At 40.4% G+C, this 23,916-nt stretch overlaps 1 protein-coding gene across 9 annotated transcripts in view; it reads left to right on the top strand.

Moving 5' to 3' along the window:
- Nucleotides 1-23,916, top strand: part of ATP11B (ATPase phospholipid transporting 11B (putative)) — a 60,403-nt gene that overhangs the window by 11,357 nt on the left and 25,130 nt on the right. For all 9 annotated transcript variants that reach the window (XM_075570704.1, XM_075570708.1, XM_075570706.1 and 6 more), the window contains exons 2-22: nt 748-864; nt 7,836-7,925; nt 8,932-9,012; nt 9,803-9,910; nt 10,253-10,381; nt 10,811-10,914; nt 11,994-12,041; nt 12,603-12,667; nt 13,311-13,392; nt 14,113-14,263; nt 14,950-15,147; nt 17,034-17,192; nt 17,631-17,806; nt 18,403-18,471; nt 19,239-19,312; nt 19,415-19,518; nt 20,109-20,290; nt 20,687-20,890; nt 21,706-21,859; nt 22,097-22,199; nt 22,464-22,609. In XM_075570704.1, coding sequence (XP_075426819.1) covers nt 748-864; nt 7,836-7,925; nt 8,932-9,012; nt 9,803-9,910; nt 10,253-10,381; nt 10,811-10,914; nt 11,994-12,041; nt 12,603-12,667; nt 13,311-13,392; nt 14,113-14,263; nt 14,950-15,147; nt 17,034-17,192; nt 17,631-17,806; nt 18,403-18,471; nt 19,239-19,312; nt 19,415-19,518; nt 20,109-20,290; nt 20,687-20,890; nt 21,706-21,859; nt 22,097-22,199; nt 22,464-22,609 — 2,544 coding nt within the window. The remainder of the gene's footprint in view (nt 1-747; nt 865-7,835; nt 7,926-8,931; nt 9,013-9,802; nt 9,911-10,252; nt 10,382-10,810; nt 10,915-11,993; nt 12,042-12,602; nt 12,668-13,310; nt 13,393-14,112; nt 14,264-14,949; nt 15,148-17,033; nt 17,193-17,630; nt 17,807-18,402; nt 18,472-19,238; nt 19,313-19,414; nt 19,519-20,108; nt 20,291-20,686; nt 20,891-21,705; nt 21,860-22,096; nt 22,200-22,463; nt 22,610-23,916) is intronic.

Below are 23,916 nucleotides of genomic sequence, written 5' to 3'. Positions count from 1 at the left end.
GCGCTATAGATATAATCTGACTGGAAAAATATTCTTATTTTGTAGCAGTACTGTTTACATCATGCCACAATACTGACTTTCAGGGAACAGGTTAATCCAGGGAGTGACGACTTGTTTCCACACGTGCCACGCCTACTTATGACACTTTATAAGACAGAAATATTCTTGTGTCAGTGTTACTAGGATTTTAAACGTGACTCATCTCTCCACCAGTAGTTTCTTATCAAATGGATCTTTGTTCCATATAATCCAGGGGTGGCCACCAACAGGTCAGGTTTGAAGGATATCCCTGCTTCAGCACAGCTGGCTCAGTCAAAGACTGAGCCAGCTGTGCTGACGCAGAGTGAGTCATCTGTGCTGAAGCAGGGAATGATTGAGCCGCGTGTGCTGAAGCTGGGATATCCTTAAAACCTGACCAGTTGTGGCCCTTGAGGAATGGAGTTCCCCACCCATGATCTAACCACTTCACTGCTGCCACAGTAAACCGGACGTTACACAGCATATTCGAAAGTAGCATGTGAATTCTTCAGATTCACAAAGAAATTGCCTTCACTTTTTTTTAACCCCTTCAGTGGCCGTCAACTGAATGCATTTCCCACCCATCGCCCTGAAACCGTTAATGGCAGGTCCAATGTGACTTGCCATTTTTGATGTGGATGGTTAAGCACCTATTTTAAATGTATTTCATTTTGTTTTATATAGATTACCATTTTCATAAATTCACGAAGCACTTGTTTTTTTATTTAGGGGTTTGACCCACCGAATCACAGTGAAACACGAACAGTTTACGTTGCAAATCGATTCCCTCAAAACGGTCATTACGTTCCTCAAAAGTTTGCAGACAACAGAATTATTTCGTCCAAGGTGAGTCTACTTGTTTTCAAATGAATTTGTGCATCTGGGTAAAAACCAGCAAAGGCCTGCGCAATCTGTTAAATACCATGTACGTCCTTGCATGTAACCTCATACAGCAGTCAAGTTCAGGTAGCTCCTCTTATCCTGTATTCCGCTTGCAGATTTTTAATTTTTTTTTATTTATAAAAATGTTTTACCAGGAAGTAATAAACTGAGAGAGTTTCCTCTCGTTTTCAAGAATGTCCTGGGCGCAGAGATATAACAATACATGGTTACATTAAAAGAATAGGGCTTTACAGTCAATTCACAGACATTTCATGGACAGAGTTGGAAAATTGGGTACAGGGGATAAAGGGCTTGTGAGTTTCAGCTTGAAATAGAGCAGCTTTAACATCAGCAAACGTCAGCAAATGGCCCACACCCCTTGGCTGCGCCAAAGGCTGTCCGCCTTTGGGGCGATGCAGATGTACACTGAAAGGGTTCAGATTGAATGTAGCTGCAAATTCAAAGTTCTTTGTCCTCGTTGCTCATTAACATTCTAGTGGGTGGGGTTGATGTTCCACAAAGTACAATCAAATGTTAACCCTTAGCACACTGGTCCTATGCAGAGGGGAGCAGCTCTTGGGGAGCCCCATCAGGCTGTCCGCCTTTGGGGCAACGGAGATGTACACAGGGGTGGTTGAGATTCAATGCAGATGGAAATAATGACTCAAGACTTGCCATTTGTGGAGCTGGTCGGATTTATATTATAGTATCTACATTATCAGTGGCCGGTCCAGAAGATGACCGACTACTTTCAGTGCACCTTTAAAAGGTGCTGTCCCACGTGGGGACACGTAATCTATTTTTAACAGTATCTATCTGCAACAACAAACAAAAAAGATTGTACGATGGTATTAAAAAGAGGAATGTGAGGGCAATTATCACAAAAAATATATATTTTGGACAGAAACCTGATTAAGTTGGTAGTAAGTGCTACTGGTGTTTTAATTTTTTTTTTGTTTGTTTTTTAACCCTCAAATTTTACTTTTTGTTTTTCCTCGGGAGGTCTGCATGAAGGATGGCCTTTCTTTTCTCTCCCTTACTAATCAAACAGCAAAGAAACACCATAAATCTTTATTTTTTTTAAAAAAAATTGTGGTGTCCAAAGATCTTCCTTGTTCCTAGAAAACAGTTCCCGTGTCTTTCTTTGATTTTACATTTTCGTATGCCTATCCTTAATTGAACCGCTTCACCCTTAGTTTTTGACTTTCGTGAACAGGTTGGTGCCTGCAAGTCATTCCAGTGAATGATTTAGCATTATCATGAGGTAACAACAACTTGGCTGCGATATACAGCCATGGGAGGCACACACACGGCATTTGAAAAGCTAGTGCGGCTCACCGGCCTTTTGAAATAAAGAAGTTGAATCCTACACCGAATAAATTCAAGCCACCCTCTCCCTGTACTGCATGTAAAGGAGTGTGGGGTGGTGTCATGTTTTCCCTTTTACATTCTGTTGACTTTCTTGAATACGTTTCTGAAGGCGTTGCACGTCACAGATGGCCTGAGTTCTTGTTAAACTTGCAAAGCCTGCAAAGCAAACTATTCTCATTTGTGAAATACACTGTGTTCTTTTAAAGAGGCAGAGCCGCACTGTAAGCAGAAAAACAAATGTAAACCGTTTATTGGTGTCATTATAAAAGTGAATCTTTTGCTAGTTTGTTTCCTGTAGAGTGAATCGCTTATTTGCATCAAGATCCGTTTGGGTAATGATTGTGTTAGAATTACTGTATATGAAACTTGCGGTCAACAAAAGAGATTTGTTAAAGATCTTAAAACCCCTTCAAAGCATTTGTTTGCCATGAAAACCCATTAGACATGCTATTGCCATTTGGTCCTATGAGGGGCTGCTTCTTTAAGAGCTGTGTATTTTTGTACCTGTCGAATGCAGGAAGTCGGCGTGCTGTACTACATTTCCTTTCTGACATTTCCTTTCTGACATTTTCAACACATTTCTCAAATGGAACTTTTAATGAAGGCCAAACTTTTTTAACGTGCCTGGCCTGTTTTGTATGATTTCCCTTTCCAGTAAACCCCATTAAGTGGGAATGACATAGATTTTCCATTCTATGTTGTCCTGTGAACTGGGTTAGACCGAGTTAGTTTGCTTTAGATCAGGAGAGGCCACCAACAGGTTAGATTTTTGTTTTTTTAAACAAAATTTTTATTGGGTTTTCAGCAGAAGTATACAGAACGTAAAACATTTAAGAGTGATTGTTGGGGAGAAGGGGGGGGGAGTGGGTACATACAAAAAAGAGGGGAGTTGGGGGGGTGGGGGGAGACAGCATCAGGGTGAGTCAGCAATTCTTCATACTTGAAACAGTTTTAAGGTCGAGTGGTGGGAATGAATATCGTGTAAGAGCTTCCTTGATTGGGATAAAAAAAAAAAAGCCGGTCTGATGGCCTTAAATAGATACCAATAGGACATAATAAATATTCTGTAGATGGGCGACGGGAGAAACATCTAAACTTTCTACGGGAGAAGAGTGGGGCTATTTAATCTCGGGATATAGGCTCAGAGTCCGGGTTAATATGTAGGCTTCCTGCGTGAGCCTATCCAGGGAAACCAGACTTAATGGAAATGTTGGTATTTATCATTAAGGAAGCTCTTCAGCTTTTCCATCATACAAATAAACCACAGAATTCTAATAGACAGAATTGGTGGGAGTTTGTCCTGCTTCCATAGACTCGCAATGGCGCATCTTGTCGCCGTGGAAATATGGTTAATTAGCTTGTTTGTAGCCCTTGTGTATTCCTGGAGTGGTTTGTTTAAAAGCAACAACCAAGGGTCCATGGGAATCTCTGAACCCAGGATCCACTGGATCCAGGATTTCACCTATCTCCAAAGATCATACACCCGTGGGCAGGACCACCACATATTTTGGATGGTGGCAACTTTGTGACATAGAGGGGAGTAGCCCGGGACATATTTAGCTATATTCTCAGGGGTGTTGTACCAGCGAGTCACAACTTTATATGCGTTTTCCCGGATAGTTGAGCAGATAGAGCTTTTAGCCACAGATTAAAAAAATTTCCTCCCAGTCATCCGCTTCCAGCTCCTCTCCCAGATCATTCTCCCATTTTTTCATAAAATTAAGTTTACCTTGGGAATCTGCAACTGGAAGGGAGAATTGGCCATATAACTTTGAGATTAACCTTTGGTGGGAGTCTGCACCCAGACAGCTTCTCAAACAGAGACTGGTTCAGTGGGCATGATTTTGGCATACAAGGCCCTAATCTGGAGATAACGGAAAATCTCACCCGACAGGATTCCTTTATCCTTTACCAGTTTGTCAAATGGAACAATCTTAAGATTGTGGCTAATATCAGAAAGTCTGTTAACATTTGCTAGTCTCCAATTTGCGAACATTTGTTTGGCGCATCCTGGAGAAAAATCCTTGTACGCAAAAATGGGGGTCATTAGAGAGTTTGGGCTACTCAGCTTGTATTTAAATTTAAGCCTGTCCCACATTCTGAGAGAGTGTGTGATTGTCGGCAGGGAGGGGAGAGTCAGAAGGTCCACCCGAGAGGGAAGCCAAATAATATTTTCTGTGGAGGTTGGGCGTATAGAATTTGCACTTCGAGAGAAACCCATCTCCTAAGTGATGGGTTTGCGTGCCATGCTACTCATTGACTAGCTTGTGCTGCTCTGTAGTAAGAAAGTAAGCAGGGAAGTGCTAGCCACTTGCTCTAGTAGGTCTAGTTAGCAACCTACGATTGAGTCTGGGTCTCTTATTGTTCCAGATTAAATTTAGAAACTGCAGATTGGTTTTTGACTATATCTGAGGGTGCAATAGGGATGGGTTGGGTTTGGAAAAGATAGAGCAGCCTTGGTAACAGGTTAATCTGTACTGATTGGACTCTCCCCTTCCAGGATACAGTATATTGAATTTGGTCCATACCAAGAGGTCGGCCTTCAGTATTATCAGAATTTGGGGGTAATTAGCCTGGTAGAGGGAGTCATAATCTTCACTAGATATTCTGCTCCTAGATATTTCAAAGATGACTGTTGCCATTTGAAATCAAACTTGAGTTTGATTAGTTTGACTGTTTCCTGTCTTAAATTGATATTTAAAGCCTCTGACTTGCTGTTGTTAATTTTAAATCCGGATATTTTGTTGAAGGTGGTAAGTTCATTGAACAAGTTTGGAAGGGTTGTTAGAGGGTTTGCTATCGTTACGATGACATCGTCGGCAAATAGGGCTAATTTGTAGGATTGTTCCCCCACATCTAGACCCACGACGTTAGAGTTTTGGCAGATATGAGCCGCTAGGGGCTCCATACAAAGGGCAAAAATAAGAGGGGATAGGGGACAACCATGCCTCATGCCACTCTTTATCTCGAATTGTAATGAAGGGAAACCTTGGTTTTTAAAAGGATAGGATAAGGATAAGAGTAACCTTATGCAGTGGAACTCAACTCCAGTCCTTGACGCCCCGCCTCCCCCCCCCCCACACACACACCCAACAGATTAGGTTTTAAGGATATCCCAGCTTCAGCACAGGTGGCTCAGTCTTCTATTGAACTGATTGAGCCACCTGTGCTGAAGCAGGGATATCCTGAAAACCTGACCTGTTGGTGGCCCTTGAGGACTGGAGTTGGCCACCCATGTTTTATATTGCAGCATGTACACTATCGGTGGAGTGTTCCGAACAGAAGACTACTTTCAGAGGTCCTTTAATATCTAGGTCTATAATTCTTTTAAAGATCAGCTCTGTCGCAGCATAAATATTACATTTGTTACATCGGTAAACCCTACCTTTCATATTTGTTCTTGTTTTCCATCTGCTGTACAGCTTTTGTTTATTTTTTCCTTCCTGTTTTCCCTGCCTTTTAGTTTGGTGTTTTATCTTTTTATGTGTGGACCTTGTTCTAGTTAAAATGCAGAAATCCATAAACCTTCAGAGCTATTTTCTTGTTAAGAATTGCAGAAGAATATGGAAATATTTGTGCAGCAGAAGACGTATTTTAGGTGAAATGCCAGTTTCCTGAGCTGCGTTCTGAGTGGAACTGGATTTAAAGAGCTTTTCAGCCTACTTAGGACGAAAGGGAACAAACAGTAGCCAGTTAAATGTAATTGACACCTTTTAATAGATAGAAAAAAATAATTATAATTAAATCATACAAATATATAAGTATTTTTTAAATAATTTTTTACATTTTAACATTTCCATGGTAAACAAATGGTTTTATCACAAATACATTATATGGTCATTAACATTGCTGGTTTAGCTTAGTTCTTTTGTTTTTGCTTGTCAGTGAGCCCCTGCAGCTGCAAAGAGAGCGGCTTTAGCAGGGGCACGCGGAAGCGTAGCCGAATTTTTTTTAGTTTGACCGCTCACAGAAGCGCAGGGCCGGTCACATGAGCGGTTCGCCCAATGAGGGAGAACCAGCTCCGTGACGTCACTGGCCCGCCCCCCGGACGGCGCGCGAACTAAGGCCAGGGAAAGCACCCGCTTTCCCTCAGCCTCAGCGCGCCTTCCACGGCTGAAGTCACTATGGATTCAGCCTAAGAAGCCGATAGACTTGGTGTCAGTGTTCCTGACATGGACTGATTCCTGCTCATGTTCTCAAGACATGAATATGATGGTTACTTTAAGCTTTATTGAATTTTCCTAAGGCCTCGTCCAGGCTCTTCGCTTGCGTGCTGAGGTGCGCTGAGGTGCAGGGAAAGCGAGTGCTTTCCCTGGCCTTGCGGTTGCTTGCCCTGCGCGCCGCCAGGGGCGGGCCAGTGGCGTCACGGAGCGGTTCGCCCGTGACCGGCCTGTCGCGCCGGCAAGCGGTGGAATTTTAAAATCTGCTAAGACCTACGCTTCAGCGCGCTTGCGGAAGCGTAGGCGAGCCCCTACTAAAGCCGCTCTAATTGCGGCTGTAGGGGCTTAGTGCTGAGCGGGAGTGCGCGTCAGCACACTTCAGCAAGCAAGCAGATAACATGGCCGAGGCCTAAGAAAGCTAATTACACAGAGAAGTTTTTTTAAAATGTGGTTTTGTGAGCCGCTAGGCTTAACTGACCCTTTAATTGTGCCTTTGAAAAAATGTACTTTGCTTCATTAGTTGCTGGTCCAATTTACATTAACACCTGTGTGGCTGGAAAATCTACACAATGTTTTGGCAAAGATTAAAGATCAACTCTATAGAGCAATATAAAAAGTGTGTGCATGCGTGCGCAAGTTCTTAACCCCCGATCTGCGAGTTAGCGGAACAAAATAGCGCAGTAAATTAGAACCTGTGTGAAATATTACTGAAGCCTGCTTTGTCCATGGGCATATTGCAGAATACGTAATTAAAGACTAAATTACTGCTACTTCTAGGACCAGAATAGAAGCTATAATTAGCCAGCAACATAATTTTGGGTGGCTTTGTGACACTGGTATTTTAAGGGCAGTTCTCAATTCCGTTTTACATTCATGCAATATTGGTCTTCTAAAATGTCACTTAATACTGAATTGAGAATTGTCCCTAAAACAGCAGTGTCATATTAATCTAACGGCATTAATGTTATTTATTATTTAATGCAGAAATCCCTCCTAGAAGCCTATGAGTTTAACTAATATGTTAGTACATGTATATTGTATTCTGAGCATCTCTGTAAAAAAAGAAAATGAATGGATTAATATATATATATATATATATATATATATATATATATATATTTATATATATATATATATATATTTATTTTGGTGTGTTAAGCTTAATCTTTAGCATCTGAGATGATACCATGGTAACCTTTACACTGCGCTGGGCTCTGGGGAGAGCTTCATTTTAACCTTCTGAACGCTTAATATTTCAAACACTTGCCTCCTGAATGGAGTATCTGACTGTAAATAATAAAAACAGTGTCCTTATTAAATTGTGGGTTATGGCTGCATAAAGGACATTTGAATTGTGTCTGGTTCATTAGTCTAAATGTTAATACAAGTTTTCTTTGTTTGCAGTACACTGTGTGGAATTTTGTCCCTAAGAATTTATTTGAACAGTTCAGAAGAATAGCCAATTTCTATTTTCTCATCATTTTTCTTGTTCAGGTAAGTCACTGTTGTGTAGCCATCTGTAAAGAACTTTCTATTATGAAATGGATTTGTTTCTCAGGCTCCCATAATATGTTTTTTCACGCTTATATTTTTCTGTTGCATTGTGGAATAAGCTGCTAACTGGAATAAATGTATTTTTGTTTAATCCTGTATTTTCATTATCTTGTGTTTTTGCAAATGATCTGTGATGTAAAGAAGTGTTTTGATGACATCATTGAGCCCCAAAAAGCCTGTGTAATCTGTGTTTTCATGTTTGGATGAGCAAGCTTTTAAAGCTGTATTCGGTGTGCACGAATTAGTGGTGCATTAGTGAAGTAAAAACATTTTCTCAAATTATATTTAAAAGAAGGAAGTATATAGTTTCCTGCTCCTACAACACTATTTTGATACTTTTTGTTTATTTTTTTTTCCTGCGTAAGATTATTGTTGGTACATAAAAGCTTGAAATATTTAGCGTTACGAGCACTGTTTGCAACGATGAAAAGAACTTCCGGCGTGAGAATCGGGGGTCCCTGGAGCTGAACGGGGTCATTTCCAGCTCCGGGGACCTTACAGTTCTCCAGATACTCACCGGTGAAATTATTGGTTTAAAAACAGTCTTATGAGAATACAAAAATGACCCCCAAATCTTGTGAGACTAGTGGCCCAATAGGAAGCCGCAGCATCATCAGTTGCGGCTTCCTATTGGACGGCCATTTAAATCCCTGTTAAAAAATAAATTAAAAAAAGGCAGGTAATACCAGTAGCGTTAGCAGTAAATATCTCCAGAACCTCGGGACCCCCGGAGCTGAAATAGCACGGTTTAACTCTGCAGAGGGACCCTCTTAGCTCCCATTCCCAAGAAGAAGAAAAATGGGGGTTTGTTAAACGAGATTGCTACTTAAAAATGGAGAGGTACTTTGTATTCCAGAAAGAAACAGTGAAAACGTTCAAATCTATTTCCTGAAATGCTAACAAAATGTCATATAATAAGCAGATTTTTTTTCTTCTTTTCTTGCAGCTGATGATAGATACTCCCACAAGTCCTGTAACAAGTGGACTGCCATTATTTTTTGTAATTACGGTAACGGCCATTAAACAGGTAAATCCGCATTTGTATAGCACACAACCCTTTTCCCCTGATGTAATACCACTGCGGAATAAATGGGAACATTTGTGTGTGGAACAGAAATTTGACTTCATGCCTCAGTTCTGTGTTTATCGTTCACAACGTTTTTTGCCGGGATGTTTGGGGCTAATGGCAATGGACCGTGTGATCATAAGAAAGTCATTTTACCGAAACTCTCGCAACACCGGTCAGCTGGGAATAATTGCAGATATACAGTACAGTATAACATATTAAGCTTGAGGGGCAAGATGCTTTTGAAATTATTAGTTGCAAAACTTTGGCGGTGGGTTGCTTAATAGCTTTTGATTACACAATAGAATTTTCAAGTCAAGCTGACTAACGGACATGTTACCCAAAGCCATGTAGCACTGCATCATTTCTGTCACACAGTGTATGCAAGAGTGACCTCCGGTCCTGAATTCTGTGTTTTTGTTTCTCTGTACCTCACATACAAGAAATCACATTTTAGACTCAAGTTTGTTGTAATAACAATTTAATAGAACAGGACTGGCCAACTCCAGTCCTCAAGGGCCACCAACAACAGGTCAGGTGTTAATGATATCCCTGTGTCAGCACAGGTGGCGCAGTCAAAGACTGAGCCGCCTGTGCTGAAGCCTGGATATCCTTAAAACCTGACCTGTTGGCAGCCATTCAGGACAAGTTGGCTACCCCTGTAATAGAAAGTGTTAAACATCTTGATTCTTAGGCGAATGAATAGTTTGCATTGACTCTTCAGAGGTCTTATTTTCTGCTTTGCTCTTAGGGCTATGAAGACTGGTTACGACATAAAGCGGACAATGAAGTCAATGGAGCTCCGGTTTTTGTTGTCCGAAGTGGTGGCCTTGTTAAAACTAGATCAAAAAACATCCGAGTACGTATCGTACAGAAACATCACAGCTACCACCTGAATAATGAAAACTCGTGCCTCTCTATATAGTATACTAGCTGAAAGTAACTGGCTTTGCACAGGCTGCAGTAATCTAAATTACTCTACCCCCTTTTCTCCATCTCTTCTCCCTTTTCTCCGTCTCTTCTCCCTTTCTCCGTCTCTTCCCCCTTCCTCCTTTCTTCCCCCCCCCTGGCTACACTATCTTAAGAAGTGACCAAATGCATAGCGAACTTTCCAAAATATATATATATATATGCCCGGGTGACTAGTCAGAACTCTTAACACATTATTTTAATTTCTTGTGTTGTTTCTTAACCTTTCCAGGTCGGTGACATAGTCAGAGTAGCCAAAGATGAGACCTTTCCTGTTGATTTGGTGCTGCTGTCCTCTGACAGAGATGAGGGCTCGTGCCACGTGACCACGGCGAGTCTGGATGGAGAGACTAATCTCAAGGTTTGGAACAGTTGCCATATTTATATATCACTCATGTTAATGCTGAAATAGACATGCAGACCGGCAACAATAGTCCAGTTTGATACCCCCAAAAAGTAGAACGGTGTGCTTTTAATCTAGATTTGCTACTTGGCAGACATCTTCATGCTTATGTTGGGCCTGAAGACTCAAGTATTCGATGCCTTTTCAAGCATGCAAGAGAGTAGCAGTAGTTCTGCAGTGGTGCTCATCTCCAGTCCTCAAGCCCACCCCCTCCCCCCTACAGATCTTTTTTTAAGAATATCCTTGACTGAGCCACCTGTGCTGAAGCAGGGACATCCTGAAAATCTGACCCATTGTTGACCCTTGGGGACTGGAGTTGGTTCACCCCTGACCTAGTGCATTATTTCCATACATATATAAAACATACTAAAAAAAATCTCTTTTCAGACCCATGTTGCAGTTCCAGAAACGGCGGTATTGCAGTCAGTTACAAACCTGGACGCTCTAATAGCAGTTATAGAATGTCAGCAACCGGAAGCAGATCTGTACAGGTAACATAAGAAAAACGATTGTTCTAGTGTAGCGGCGGCACTTTCTGATACTAAACATACCACATGTAGCTGAGCGATTTAAAAGGGGCAGCAATATATCTGATCTCCTCACATTTCTAAGATGTAATGAATTGGTTACATTGTAGTTTCAAGATAATTGGAAGGTATATAGAACACAAAAGTGACAAATGCTCCTTTAAGGTGTGGTCCCGCTTAGGGTTCCCACCCCCTACCCCTTCGTGGGATGCAGGGGGTCTCTGGATATTAACCTCATTCATTTCAGCTCCAGGTACCTCCTGCTTGCCGACATACATACCTCCGAAGGTGCACCTTGTAGTATGCCTGTCTGGATAAACAATATAGGGTTTTAAATTTCCCTCGGCATGGCAGCCAATAGAAATACACGACATCATCCCTCACTGCTTCCTATGTGTGTTGGGGGAGATTTAAGAATCAGGAAGTACCAGCAGATACTGAGGATATTATCTCGGGAAGCAGGGGGTCCCCAGGAATGAAATTAACGTGTTTGAACTACAGAGACTCCCAGCTCCATACCTATTTTTTTCTTAAATGACGTTTTGCTTTGAATGCTGCTTTAAATAGCAGTTTGTACACTCTGATGTGTGAGAGATTGGGATAGGCACAGGTCTTGGACTGCGGTGCAAGATTTGGTACTTTTTTTTAAAATTACTATTTCTGATATCGCTATTGCCATACATTTTTGGCATTGTAAGGAAGTCTAAGGTAGAATAAACACAAGCAAATAACATTGCATACGTGTTTTTTATTTATTTTTTTTTAAAGCTAGAAACTCCTTAATTATAGGTATTCTCCTCTCCCTCCTCTTCCCCCCCCCCCCATTGTCTACTGCAAGGGGGGGCAACTCCAGTCCTCCAGGGCCACAAACAGGTCAGGTTTTCAGGATATCCCTGCTTCAGCACAGGTGGATCAATAAGTGGCTGTCAAAAGAAAAAAACCTGACCTGTTTGTGGCCCTGGAGTACTGGAGTTGACCAGCCCTGCTCTAGTGATTAATGCCAGATGCACTCTATAAAATATTAATATTTTCATCCTGTTTAGATTTGTTGGAAGAATGACAGTGAGTCAACACGAAGAAGATATTGTGAGGTAAATAATTAAATTTTGCTTCTTATTACGGTTTTTATATGATTGTTCTCTTGGTTATATCGAACACCATTATTTAGCATGTTTATTAATTGCATTTGCTTACCACGTAGCTGCTTGTGTGCGTCAGTGTTTAAATGACATCTGTGTGCGTCAGTGTTTCACAATTACAGAAAATTGGTAGTACAGCTCAACCCCGTTATAGTGCGATCCGTTTTTTTTTTTTGTATTTTTGTATTTATTAATATTTTACGACACGATTATTGGTATCTTAAATACTTTATTGTGCAATGCATATAATTGCACATTATTTTTAACACGATCCAAACAGGATCCGCTTATAACGCGATGTGATACTTTGGACCCCAAGCACAGCGTTATAAGGGGGTTGAGCTGTATTGCCAAAAACTTGGTAATCTTCGTTATAAAGATCCTCAAACTACAGTAAGGTGGCTTGAAGAAAGTTAGTGATGCCATATTATCTGTAGGTTCTTGAATGGAGGGAAAAAAAACCTGTATATCTATGCAATAGTGGTAAATGCAACTTCTTTTCTACTGTTTCAGACCTCTTGGGCCAGAAAATTTATTACTTCGAGGGGCAAGTTTAAAAAACACAAAGGAAATTTTTGGTAAGTAACTTTCCATTCGATCGTTCTACCATTTTTATTAATAGTTGGATAAAGTTAAAAGTTGATGGTTTACAATTCTACATCTGTATCTAATTATGTGTATAAACATGCATTCTTAAGCTGATAAAAAAAACCGACTTATTAGCCAACCATTGATTTCTCTTAGCTGGTTCTATTCTCTGCTGGCTCCCCTATAACTAACTGTTTAATTACATCGTTGTAGTTATATATAGTATATTGCAGGACACTTTAACTAGCGGCCTAGATATGGGCCCTTGGGCTCTCTACTCCTGCTAATTTCATACTATTTGCTTGGGCAGCTAAGTGCAATTTTTCACACTGCAACTCACTTGTACGTTACAGTAATGTAAATATACAAGATACCGCTTGCAAAATGTTTAATTATAGTATATGTAAGTCTTTGAATATATCTAAAATGACATGACAAGCTTGCGGCCTTTTTACGCTAAAATGTTTTCCGATCTGGCTCCTTGAGAGAGCTAGTTGAAGAGCTCTCATATGTTGGTGTGAGATGTTGGCATATTAATAATAAACTTTCAAGAGTAGCTTGTCCTCACGGGGACGTTTGCGGGGGTTACGTGTTCTCCCCTATGTAACAAGCGTTTCCCTTTTACCATTGGAGGTGTGGCTGTGTACACTGGGATGGAAGCAAAGATGGCATTAAATTACAAAAGTAAATCCCAAAAACGCTCTGCTGTGGAAAAGTAAGTTTTCTCCCATCTCTTGGGGACGGAGATACTTTCAGAGCCAATAATAATATATGGGGGTTGCACTGATTTCTGTAATATGTCTCTTGGAATATTAAGAGAAATTAACCAGATGTATCTGGGTTTTTGGGGGGATAGTTGGGGATATGAATATGTTCACAACCTTTATCAATATTTATAATGCAGTGAGATGTATAAAAAATACCCCTTTTAAAGGAGAAATCCAAGTGGCCATTTAAAAAAAAAAATGTGTATATATGTATTCTCTATTCATTTTTTTACGTAGGATTGAAGCAGGGGGTCTCCGGAGCTGACCCCCATTAATTTCATTTTCAGTGATCCCTACTTCCTGAGATACTTACCTTCATAGGGGGTGCTGGTATGTCTGCTAGTTTAAAGCTCCTGCATCACGTGGGCCAATAGGAAGCCGCCACCGGATGACGTCACAGCTTCCTATTGGCCCGTAGGGCGCGGGAGCTTTGAAAAGCGGCCATTACGTGATCCCTGCTAGTGGAGCAGCTATCAGCACCCCCTACGGAGGGACGTATCTCCGGAAGCAGGGGGTCCCCAGAGCTGTAATTAATGGGGGTCCGCTCCGGAGACCCCCTGCATCTATTTAAAAAATAAAAAAACCTGGGAAAAGCAGCTGCTTTAAATACACACTCATCTTGAAACTCCTTTTCAAGTTTTGTGGATAATTGTTGTTCTTTTCTTTAGATCCATGAACACCTTTCTGCTTATATACCTGATAATCCTCCTTTTTGAAGCAATTCTGAGCACAATTCTGAAGTATGCATGGCAAGCTGAAGAGAAATGGGACGAGCCTTATTACAACCAAAAAACTGAACATGACAGAAATAGCAGTAAGGTTTGTATGTTATCACAGGTATTTCTAAGGATTACTTATTTATAATATTAACATGAACTTTAATTAGTGTGTTTGTGCCTACACCACTCCCCTCATTTATCTGCTTGTATATGAATCAACATTTCAGTTTGCCTTCATTATAAGGAAAGAAAGATGGGTATACATGTTCGTCCTTTCTTCCATCTAGGAACAAAGAAGGGAGAGAGAGTAGGGGGTATGATACCTTTTTATTGGACCAACAAGTAGTGGTTATGTTACAAGCTTTCCAACCTCTCGGGGTCCTTCATGGGGTTACTCTGACCCTAAGAGGTAAAGCTTGTAACATACCTTTTATTGGATATGTTATGGATATATATGGATAAGTTGTTACTATTTGCCTTCATTATAGGTTTTTTTTTTTTGTTTGTTTTTTTTTTTTGCGTATAACAAGAATCATTTTTTTTCTTGTATAGTAATTTGTTAGATTTCCATGAATTTCCAAAGGATCGTTTGGGTGAATTGGTCAAATCAAACTTCAAGTTATTACACTGGCATTTCAATTAATATATATAAATGCTCTGGAAGCCTTTTCTATTCGAGCTAAACGACAGGTTGCCAATTATTTTAAGTGGTTTATATCGACGTGCTGTTCCTCTGATTAATTTGTGGGAAGCGCTAAAGTATTATTTCTCTTCTCCTGTTACTAGATCCTCAAATTTATTTCCGATTTCCTGGCGTTCTTGGTCCTGTACAATTTTATCATCCCCATTTCGCTTTACGTGACGGTGGAGATGCAGAAGTTCCTTGGCTCGTTTTTTATTGTCTGGGATCTCGATCTTTACCACGAGGAGACAGACCAGAGAGCTCAAGTTAATACCTCCGACCTTAATGAAGAGCTGGGACAGGTAAAGTATGTGTGTGATCGGTAACGAAAATGGAACCCGGGGAGTCCCCAGAGCTAAAAATAGCTAGGTTCAGCTCTACCTCTCCTGCTCCAGCACAGATCCCTGCTCCAGCAAAGGCGGCTCAATCGGTCTCTGCTTCATCACAGGTTGTTCAATCGGTCCCTGATTGAGCCACCTGTGCTGAAGCTAGGATATCCTTAAAAACTGACCTGTTGGGGGGGGGGGGGGGTTCCTTAGGACTGGTTGATCACCCCTGCTCTAGTGTGGGGAATGCTGTAATTAGAGGTTATAAAGCTCTTGGGTAGGAAGAAAATAGAGGCAGTGTGTTGAAAAACAGTGATTTGGATAAAGTGGGACTGCGCTGGAGGAGGAGTTTTAGAAATTGAACAGCGACCATTACTTCTTGCTTTGCTGGTTTCAGGGTTGCGCCAGGTTATTGGTGATTAGAAACCCGCGAGTGGATGTTTCCATCCGTAGAAAACCACAAGAATCATAATAGCTAGCATATTGATGCGATTTAATCCCTTCAGATGCAATAGTGAGGTGTTCCATGCACCAGCTAAACTGTATTAACATGCCTGTTTTCTTCCTGTGTGCAATGATTACATTCCCATGGGTCCAACTACACTTTCCATGCGCTCTTTACAACTTTTGGACCGTTTTCCCACTGGTACAAAGTAGAGAAATCACAGTGACCCGGAGTAAGACACAAGCCTTTTTAGTGTGACCTTCCTGAGCATAATGCTTGCCTTTTTATTAGTGTTTGAATAGTGATTGCCATAAAAATAGTCTGAATATTCAGAACAGTGTGCTGTATATCCAGGATACATAACTATTTTGGTAAAAGTTAAAATGTGAGACTGGTATATTTAAATGCCAGGTTTATTTTTGATGGGCTAGGTTACTTGTTTGCGCTGTTTTTAGTTGTTTGGGCAGCAGAATCTGACATAACTAGATTTAAACAGCATCAGAGGTCAAAATAAAGTAATGACGGTGTTAGTTTCATAAAACCCCTATTGCTGTGGCCTAAAGCCTCCCAGATCCCTCGTCTCTATACATGGCTCAACCACAGAGATCCCAACACATTGGCAGCCGCATTCCACGTTTATCTTTCATTGCACCAAAACCAGAGGGTTCCCTGGTAGTGCTCCGTGGGGACTCCCCCCGCCTCAACACCAATGCACCAAATGGTGACAGGTTAGGGCTCGGCAGGGCGACCAATGGAAAAGTGATGACGGTGTGATGACCCCGTCGACCATATTTGTAGTCCAGCGGGGGGAGGTGTGTGTGTGTGTGTGTGTGTGTGTGTGTGTACACACCTAAAATGACAGTGCTAAATCCAGAAATAAGTGTAAATATTAACGTGTTCATATACTTGAAAACGAAGTGTAATGAAAATAAAAATGAAGTCCTGTTTGATATAGAATACGTGGATTAATACGAATATGTAACACAGGATATTGAGCAAAATATGCAGCCTCTACAATGGACAACCTAATCCAAGAAGTAGATGTGATATATATATATATAGATATAGAGGGAGGGGGGGAATGGGGGTAGGCGAGAGAGGGATCTGGCTCTCTATGAAAAAAGAACAGTCAAAATTAATTCTCTGTCACGCCTGCAGTGCTGTATTAAAAAATAAAGTACATCTGTTACTGGGATATTCACTGCATTTGTCTTCCTACACTTTTAGAACAATATGTAACAGGCAAAAGCATTTAGTGGAGGTATTACAGAAATATACACTAATTCTTATTGTTTTTACTGATCTTGTTATTTACTGGTTAGACAAATCTATTAACTGGTAGCTGAGATACTGGGTTTAATAGATATATATTTACTGCCTGTCAACCTTTCTTCTCCTTGTTATCCCCTCTGCGCAGGTGGAATATGTGTTCACAGACAAAACAGGCACGCTGACAGAAAATGAGATGCATTTTCGAGAATGCTCAGTAAATGGAAATAAATACCAAGAGATCAATGGCAGGCTGGTGCCAGAAGGAGTGACCGAGGATTTCCTTGATGGAACCACAACTAACCTAGTGAGACTTTGTTCCGTGTGTTAAAAGAAATGTTCCCTTATTCAGAAACGATTTGAAGATGACTTGATTAAAAATGATCACAGGTGGACAGTATAGAGACACTTTTGCTGTATATTGTATAAAGAATATTTCTACACTCAATACGAATGTGCAGTTATCATCCTGTGCATTGTGGCTTGTAAGGCGTTATGGCAAAGCACAGGAGTGGCCAACTCCAGTCCTCAAGGGCCACCAACAGGTCAGGTTTTTAAGGATATCCCTGCTTCAGCACAGGTGGCTCAGTCAACGGGATATCCTGAAAACCTGACCTGTTGGTGGCCCCTGAAGACTGGAGTTGGCTACCCCTGGCATAGCACCATTCACTTGAGTGGGTTTTAAGGTCTCCTATGACATAACACTGCTTAGTAAATATGGATAACTCCTTGTTTATTTTACCAGAGCAGGGAAGAGGAGCTCTTCCTGAAGGCAGTCTCCCTGTGTCACACGGTGCAAATCAGTCGTGACCAACCGGATGGCAATGGAGAAGGTCCTTGGCATGCGAATGGAATATCCACCCAATTCGAGTACTATGCTTCCTCACCAGATGAAAAGGCTTTGGTTGAAGCGTCTAGCAGGTGAGAGAATCCATGAAGGTGCAGTCCCTCCTACCAAAGAGATCTAATAGCGACAGCATGATTAATAGGTTAAAGGAGCAATCCACCCTAACTAACATCTCTTTTTCTTAACAGGATCTGAACCCCACTATTTGTTCCTGAGATACTGGTGATGTTATTGGGGTTACTTCCTGTTTTTTAAGGGGGTGTTAAATGGCCATCCAATAGGCAGCCACAACTGATGATGTTGGAGCTTCCTATTGGCCCGATATTTGGCAGTCATTTTATTTCTCCAGAGATATTTAAACCCGGTAACTTCACCGGTAAATACTTTGGAAACAGGGGGTTCCCACCCTGTAAAAATAAAAAAAATAGAAAACTTCTTTAAATGAAGGCCGCTGGTATTTTTTAATCTGGCAAATGTGTTTAGAATCATTTTTTAGACTTTTGTTGACTCCACAGAAATCAAATGCTTTGGAGTGTTTTTACCGTCTGTCGTCTCTTCTCTTCTTGTTTTTGCTCTGTAATTTGTTATAGGTGTTGCCAATAAATACATATGAATTGAAAACGTATTAATAAATGTAATCCACTAATTCTGTTTTTATTTGGTGTCTTAGAATGGGTGTTGTATTTTCTGGCACAAGCGGAGAAACAATGGAAATCAAAAGTCTTGGTAAAGTCGAAAGGTAGTGTTTTATTAATATTCCGTTTACATGCTGAAGCAGTGTGAAATTAAAATTTAGTCTTACGGCCTATTGTCCAGGGATTTTTGTTTTTTTAACATTAAACTAGCAAATTAGCACTGCCTTTTAATAGACTTCAACAATTACACACTATGTGTGCAGATAGTGTGTGCAGATACCATGAGAAGGGCTTGATAGACCGGAAGACACCGCACACACACACACCTATAGCAAAACATAATAATAATAAATAAAAAAAATATATATATATATATATATACAGTATCTTCAGTAGAAGGTGATATATATATAATTTTATATATATATATATATATATATATATATATATATATATATATACAGAAAAGGACTGCGCTTGGGTATGGTGTGACAGCAATAATATAATAATAAATGATCAGAAAATGTATAAAAAAACCCCTAAATGGGCACTTTTTTCTTCTATTTTATATATAGGAATTGGTATGTCACAAGGGATTGGTCATGGATACTAATACCATATCCCTCTGTACAACATTATTTTACATTTATATTTCTGAGTAAAGAGTAATTTTAATTCATTCATCATTTCTCACTTATTGATTCGAGTGCATTCATTGGGGAATCTTTGTTGTTGACATCATTAGCTTGATATATATATATATATATATATATATCTATATATGTAAATATATATATATGTAGAGAGAGAGAGAGATATATATGTACAGTATCTATACCTATATCTCAATAAACATGTTGTGTTTCTTAAGGTATAAACTTCTTCATGTGTTGGAGTTTGATCCAAATCGTCGTCGAATGAGCGTCATTGTAGAGAGTCAGTCTGGTAAGAGTACCACCTTGTCTGTAGCTGTACACATTATTATTCTTTGGATGTCCTGTTGATCCTTTTTTATTATTATTATTATTATTTTTTTTTACTTTCTAGGAGAGAAGATACTTTTTACCAAAGGAGCAGAATCTGCTATCCTCCCCAACTCAAAAAGTGGAGAAATAGATAAAACTAAACTTCATGTGGATGAATTTGCCTTGGTAAGTTTTTGATATTTAAAATTAAAAGCAATATCTATATTGGTATGCATTATTGGCTGTCTTGGACAAATACAAGGGGGGAAATCAATATTTCTGACATTGAAACCTTTGGACCATCTGCAGTTATTTTAGCCTTATAATTTAGGCATCAGAAACAAAATAGCATAAAAATATTTTTCCTGCCATTTGAGACGGGGACCTTAAAGCAGCATTTCATTAGAAGTCCTATGTTTTGTAAAAGGTCAAATGTATAGTATAAGATAATACTTCTTTTTTTGGGGTGGGGGGTCGGGTCTCTCACGCTCGCTCGCTTCAGTTCACTTAGGCCGCGCTTATAGTGCTGGCGACGCACTTGGTTCAGAGACAGTCACATGTGGCCACAGTCTCTGAAAAAATCAAATTTACCCGGCTTCCAAACTTTTGGTCGTTCCGTCGCGCTTTCTATAAGCACTCGCGACAGAGTCAATTGTTTTGTTTTGGAGCGCCGTCGCCGGCACTATAACCGCAGCCATAGTTGTATATTTAGTTTATGGTGCTATCTGCTCTTGCTTCAGGTTGGGTTCACAAATCCCGTTTGTTGTTCGTTCTAGAAAGGGCTAAGGATACTGTGCGTGGCCTATAGACGGTTCACTGCAGAAGAATACCAAGAGATTGATCAGCGGCTGTTTGAAGCAAGGGCTGCATTACAGCATAGGGATGAACGCTTAGCTGATGTATTCAGCCTCATTGAGAGGGACCTGGAGCTGCTCGGGGCAACCGGAGTTGAAGACAAGTAAGAATACTGCACGACCGCATTGTCTAAAACAAGCACGTTGGCAAATAATATAAACTCAGGCGCATTCATGTTTACCAACCTTTATCTCAAATCATTATTGATTTGATGATAACCCAACATTTCAGAACCATAAATATTGTTAGTTGAAGTCACACACAGCATTTGCATATTACATTAAAGAAGATTTTCTTTATTTTGATAAGTGGCTATATCCGTAGTACTTTCCTTGTTAAAAGTAGTCTGTTGAGTGTGCAGAGACTGTGTACTGCCACAGTGGCCTGGAATGTGTGTTTATCTCGTCTTGAAACTAAATGGTTAATGAGTTGTATACTGAGTGGTTGTTGTGTATATAGTGTGCTAATACGAATATGTTAGGTGTGGTTTGTATTTCAGGCTGCAGGACAAGGTGCAGGAAACAATTGAAGCTCTCAGACTGGCAGGAATAAAAGTATGGGTTCTCACGGGAGACAAGCATGAAACCGCAGTGAGCGTCAGCTTATCCTGCGGACATTTTCACAGAACTATGAATGTTCTTGAACTTGTGCAGCAAAAATCAGACAATGAATGTGCAGAGCAGCTGAGGAAGCTTGCCAGGCGGTAAGTGAATAGTTGCCAAGACATTATGCTTAAAATACTTTGAGGTTTTGCATGTAGACTATATATTTAACTAGGATGGAGTTTGACCGTTTTCGGAATGCTCTTCTAAAAAAGAACATTTTACTTTTGCATTTAATTATCACTCTCAGATATTTTGAACCTCTTCACCTTCCTTGACTTTTGATAGACATTAAAATAATCACACAAACGGATGGATACATGCACAGGGGATTTTGCAAATTGCTGTGTAGTAGCTTGGGCCATAAACCACAGCACTTGATTTTCACTTGTTCTGCTCTATTTTGCAGCTGCACCTCTGCATCCAGCTTTAAAGCAGCAGTCCAAGCTGCCGGTTCTCTTTTTACATTTTTATTTTTCCTTTTAATATGTGCGTCAATACAATCCACACAATAAGTAATTAGCTAAGTTGTCGATCGATCAGTTCTCCTGTGATTGATTGGCGAAGATTCGGTTCGCGGGTTCACTAAATGACTGCAGAAGAGTATTCTGCAGTCATTGGAACGCATATGCATATTAATGACAATGTGCGTTGAGCTCGACCACCAATGCGCCGAGCCTGGCATAGTGTTTTTGTGCACGAGCGTGATGGTGACGGGCGCGAGCACGACTGGCGCGCGCGCCTATTATTACCTTGACGTCACTCGCGTTACGGTATTTCGTTACAAGGCAAGGATTTTTTCCCATGAAAACCCTGTTGGCGCCAGCAAAGAAGTTTCACTTAAAGAAAACACACAAGTAGGACATTGCTTGGTCTGCAGCTTTAAATAACCGCACCTTGTTGTTCTGCTGTTTAGATTGAAGGACGACCATGTTATTCAGCATGGGCTGGTTGTGGATGGAGCCAGCCTTTCTCTCGCACTCAGGGAACACGAGAAGCTGTTCATGGAAGTCTGCAGAAGCTGCTCTGCGGTTCTCTGTTGTCGAATGGCACCTCTACAAAAAGCAAAGGTATGCAAACACAGAGTTACGTTTCAATAAGAAAAACAAGATTTCTACGTTTTCCTGGCTGTCCAAGGACATAGCCATGTATTTGGTTACAAATGCTAGTGTTAATGTGTCGGAAAAGTATAAATGTTCTTTTAAACTAAACTGCACCAACAAAAATCCTTACAATGGTATTAATGAATCCTAAAATATATAATAATCTGGTCCATAAGAAATCTGCTTTCTTCTTTATTTTTGTAGGTAGTAAGACTGTTAAAAACATCTCCAGAAAAACCAATCACGCTAGCCATTGGTGATGGTGCAAATGATGTAAGCATGATACAAGAAGCTCATGTGGGCATAGGTAAGATATCTTCCAATGTGTATCTGGTCCCCTTTACATTTTTTTAGTAGGTTTTTATTTTCATTTCTTTGGTAATACAATATCTTTTCCTGCTGTTCAATATATTCCTATGCTGCACTATTAATATAACTACAGTGAATGTATTTGATAAAAACATATGTAATTTGTTTACTTGCTATGAAATATGACTGTATATATAAATATATGTAGGTGTGTGTATGTGTATATATATTCTTTAAAAAAAAATGTACCACGTTTTTGTAGGAATCATGGGAAAAGAAGGCAGACAAGCCGTGCGGAACAGTGACTATGCAATTGCAAGGTTTAAATTCCTCTCAAAATTACTTTTGGTCCATGGCCACTTCTACTACATTAGAATAGCCACCCTTGTACAGTACTTTTTTTATAAGGTAAGTGTATATTGTGAGTGCAACTTGTGCACGTCCAGTGGGAATGGTATGTTTTAGGTAATGATGAATAATAACTTTATTCATATAGTGTTTTTCTCCCAATGGGACTCTCAGCGCTTCACAATAGTGTAGCAAGCAGTATGCAGCACATTAGGAATTTTACAGGCACCGTCTGTAAATAACAGGTAAATACCAATATAGTCCAGATTCCTTGGCAGTTTAAAGCAGCAGAACAGGCTGCGTTGCGTTAAAAAAATTATATTTTTTTTTATTGTTTAAATTGCAGTATTTAAGCAGAGAGTCTCTGGGGCTGAACTGTGCTCATTTCAGCTCCAGGGACCCCCTGCTTCCAGAGACACTTACCTCCATAGCAGGCCAGTATATCTGCAGTCAGAGAAAGTATGTGCCTAACATAATGGCGGCATTAAATGTCCCACGTCACTCGGGCCAATAGGAAGCCGTGATGTCATCCGTTGCGGCTTTCCATTGACCAGGGCGACCGGGACATTTAAACTGAAAAGAGATACCGGCACCCCCTATGGAGGTAAGTATCTCGGGAAGAAGGGGGTCCCCGGAGCTGAAATGAACACTGTCCGGATCCGGAGACCCCCAGCTTCAATCCGATCTGCTGCTTTAATGTGTAATGTCATTTCATGGTTTGTCGCATCATTTCTTCTGAACGTGTTAAAGGATTTCTCAAAATAGTGAGAAATAGTAGTGGCTATAAAGTGAAAAAGAAAAAATGTGCACAAGCGCTAAAGACTAAAACACCAGTGTGACAATTGCAAAATATATATATATATAAAGGCTGCCTAGTAATACTGTCAGTACTGACAGAGAAAGTGAAAGTGAAAACAAAGAAAAACCTGGCGCCAAAAGTTCATTGGATAATCCTGTACTCCTCAGGGGATCAGCACACTTGCTTGACAGGCCATATAGGGGAAAAAACACAAACAGACACAGATCATAGTGCAACACTGTAGGGTTAAAACAGGTCTACACTAATACACACACTGCACATATAACATAGAGACTCCTAGTGACTATAAAAACTATTTATTAAATAAAAAGAACTATGCCATAAAATGGTTTGGACAAATGAGAACACCGCTGGTCATCCAGATATGAAAAATCAGAGCCCTACTTACAAGCAGCAAGGCAAATACAGGCAATGCAACAAAGAGTCTTCCGGCTGCTGCTGATGTCTTTGCAGAGATGTGATTCCTGCTGCACCGTGACTCTCGTGCTGACTCTCCCTCCAGGGGTTAACAGGAACAGTGGCAGTGTTGGAGGCCTGCTTGTGGGGC

Source organism: Ascaphus truei, chromosome 14, assembly GCF_040206685.1.
Source record: "Ascaphus truei isolate aAscTru1 chromosome 14, aAscTru1.hap1, whole genome shotgun sequence".
NCBI lineage: Eukaryota > Metazoa > Chordata > Amphibia > Anura > Ascaphidae > Ascaphus > Ascaphus truei.
The sequence above is the reverse complement of the archived record's forward strand: the minus strand, read 5'-3'. Positions and strand labels throughout refer to the sequence as shown.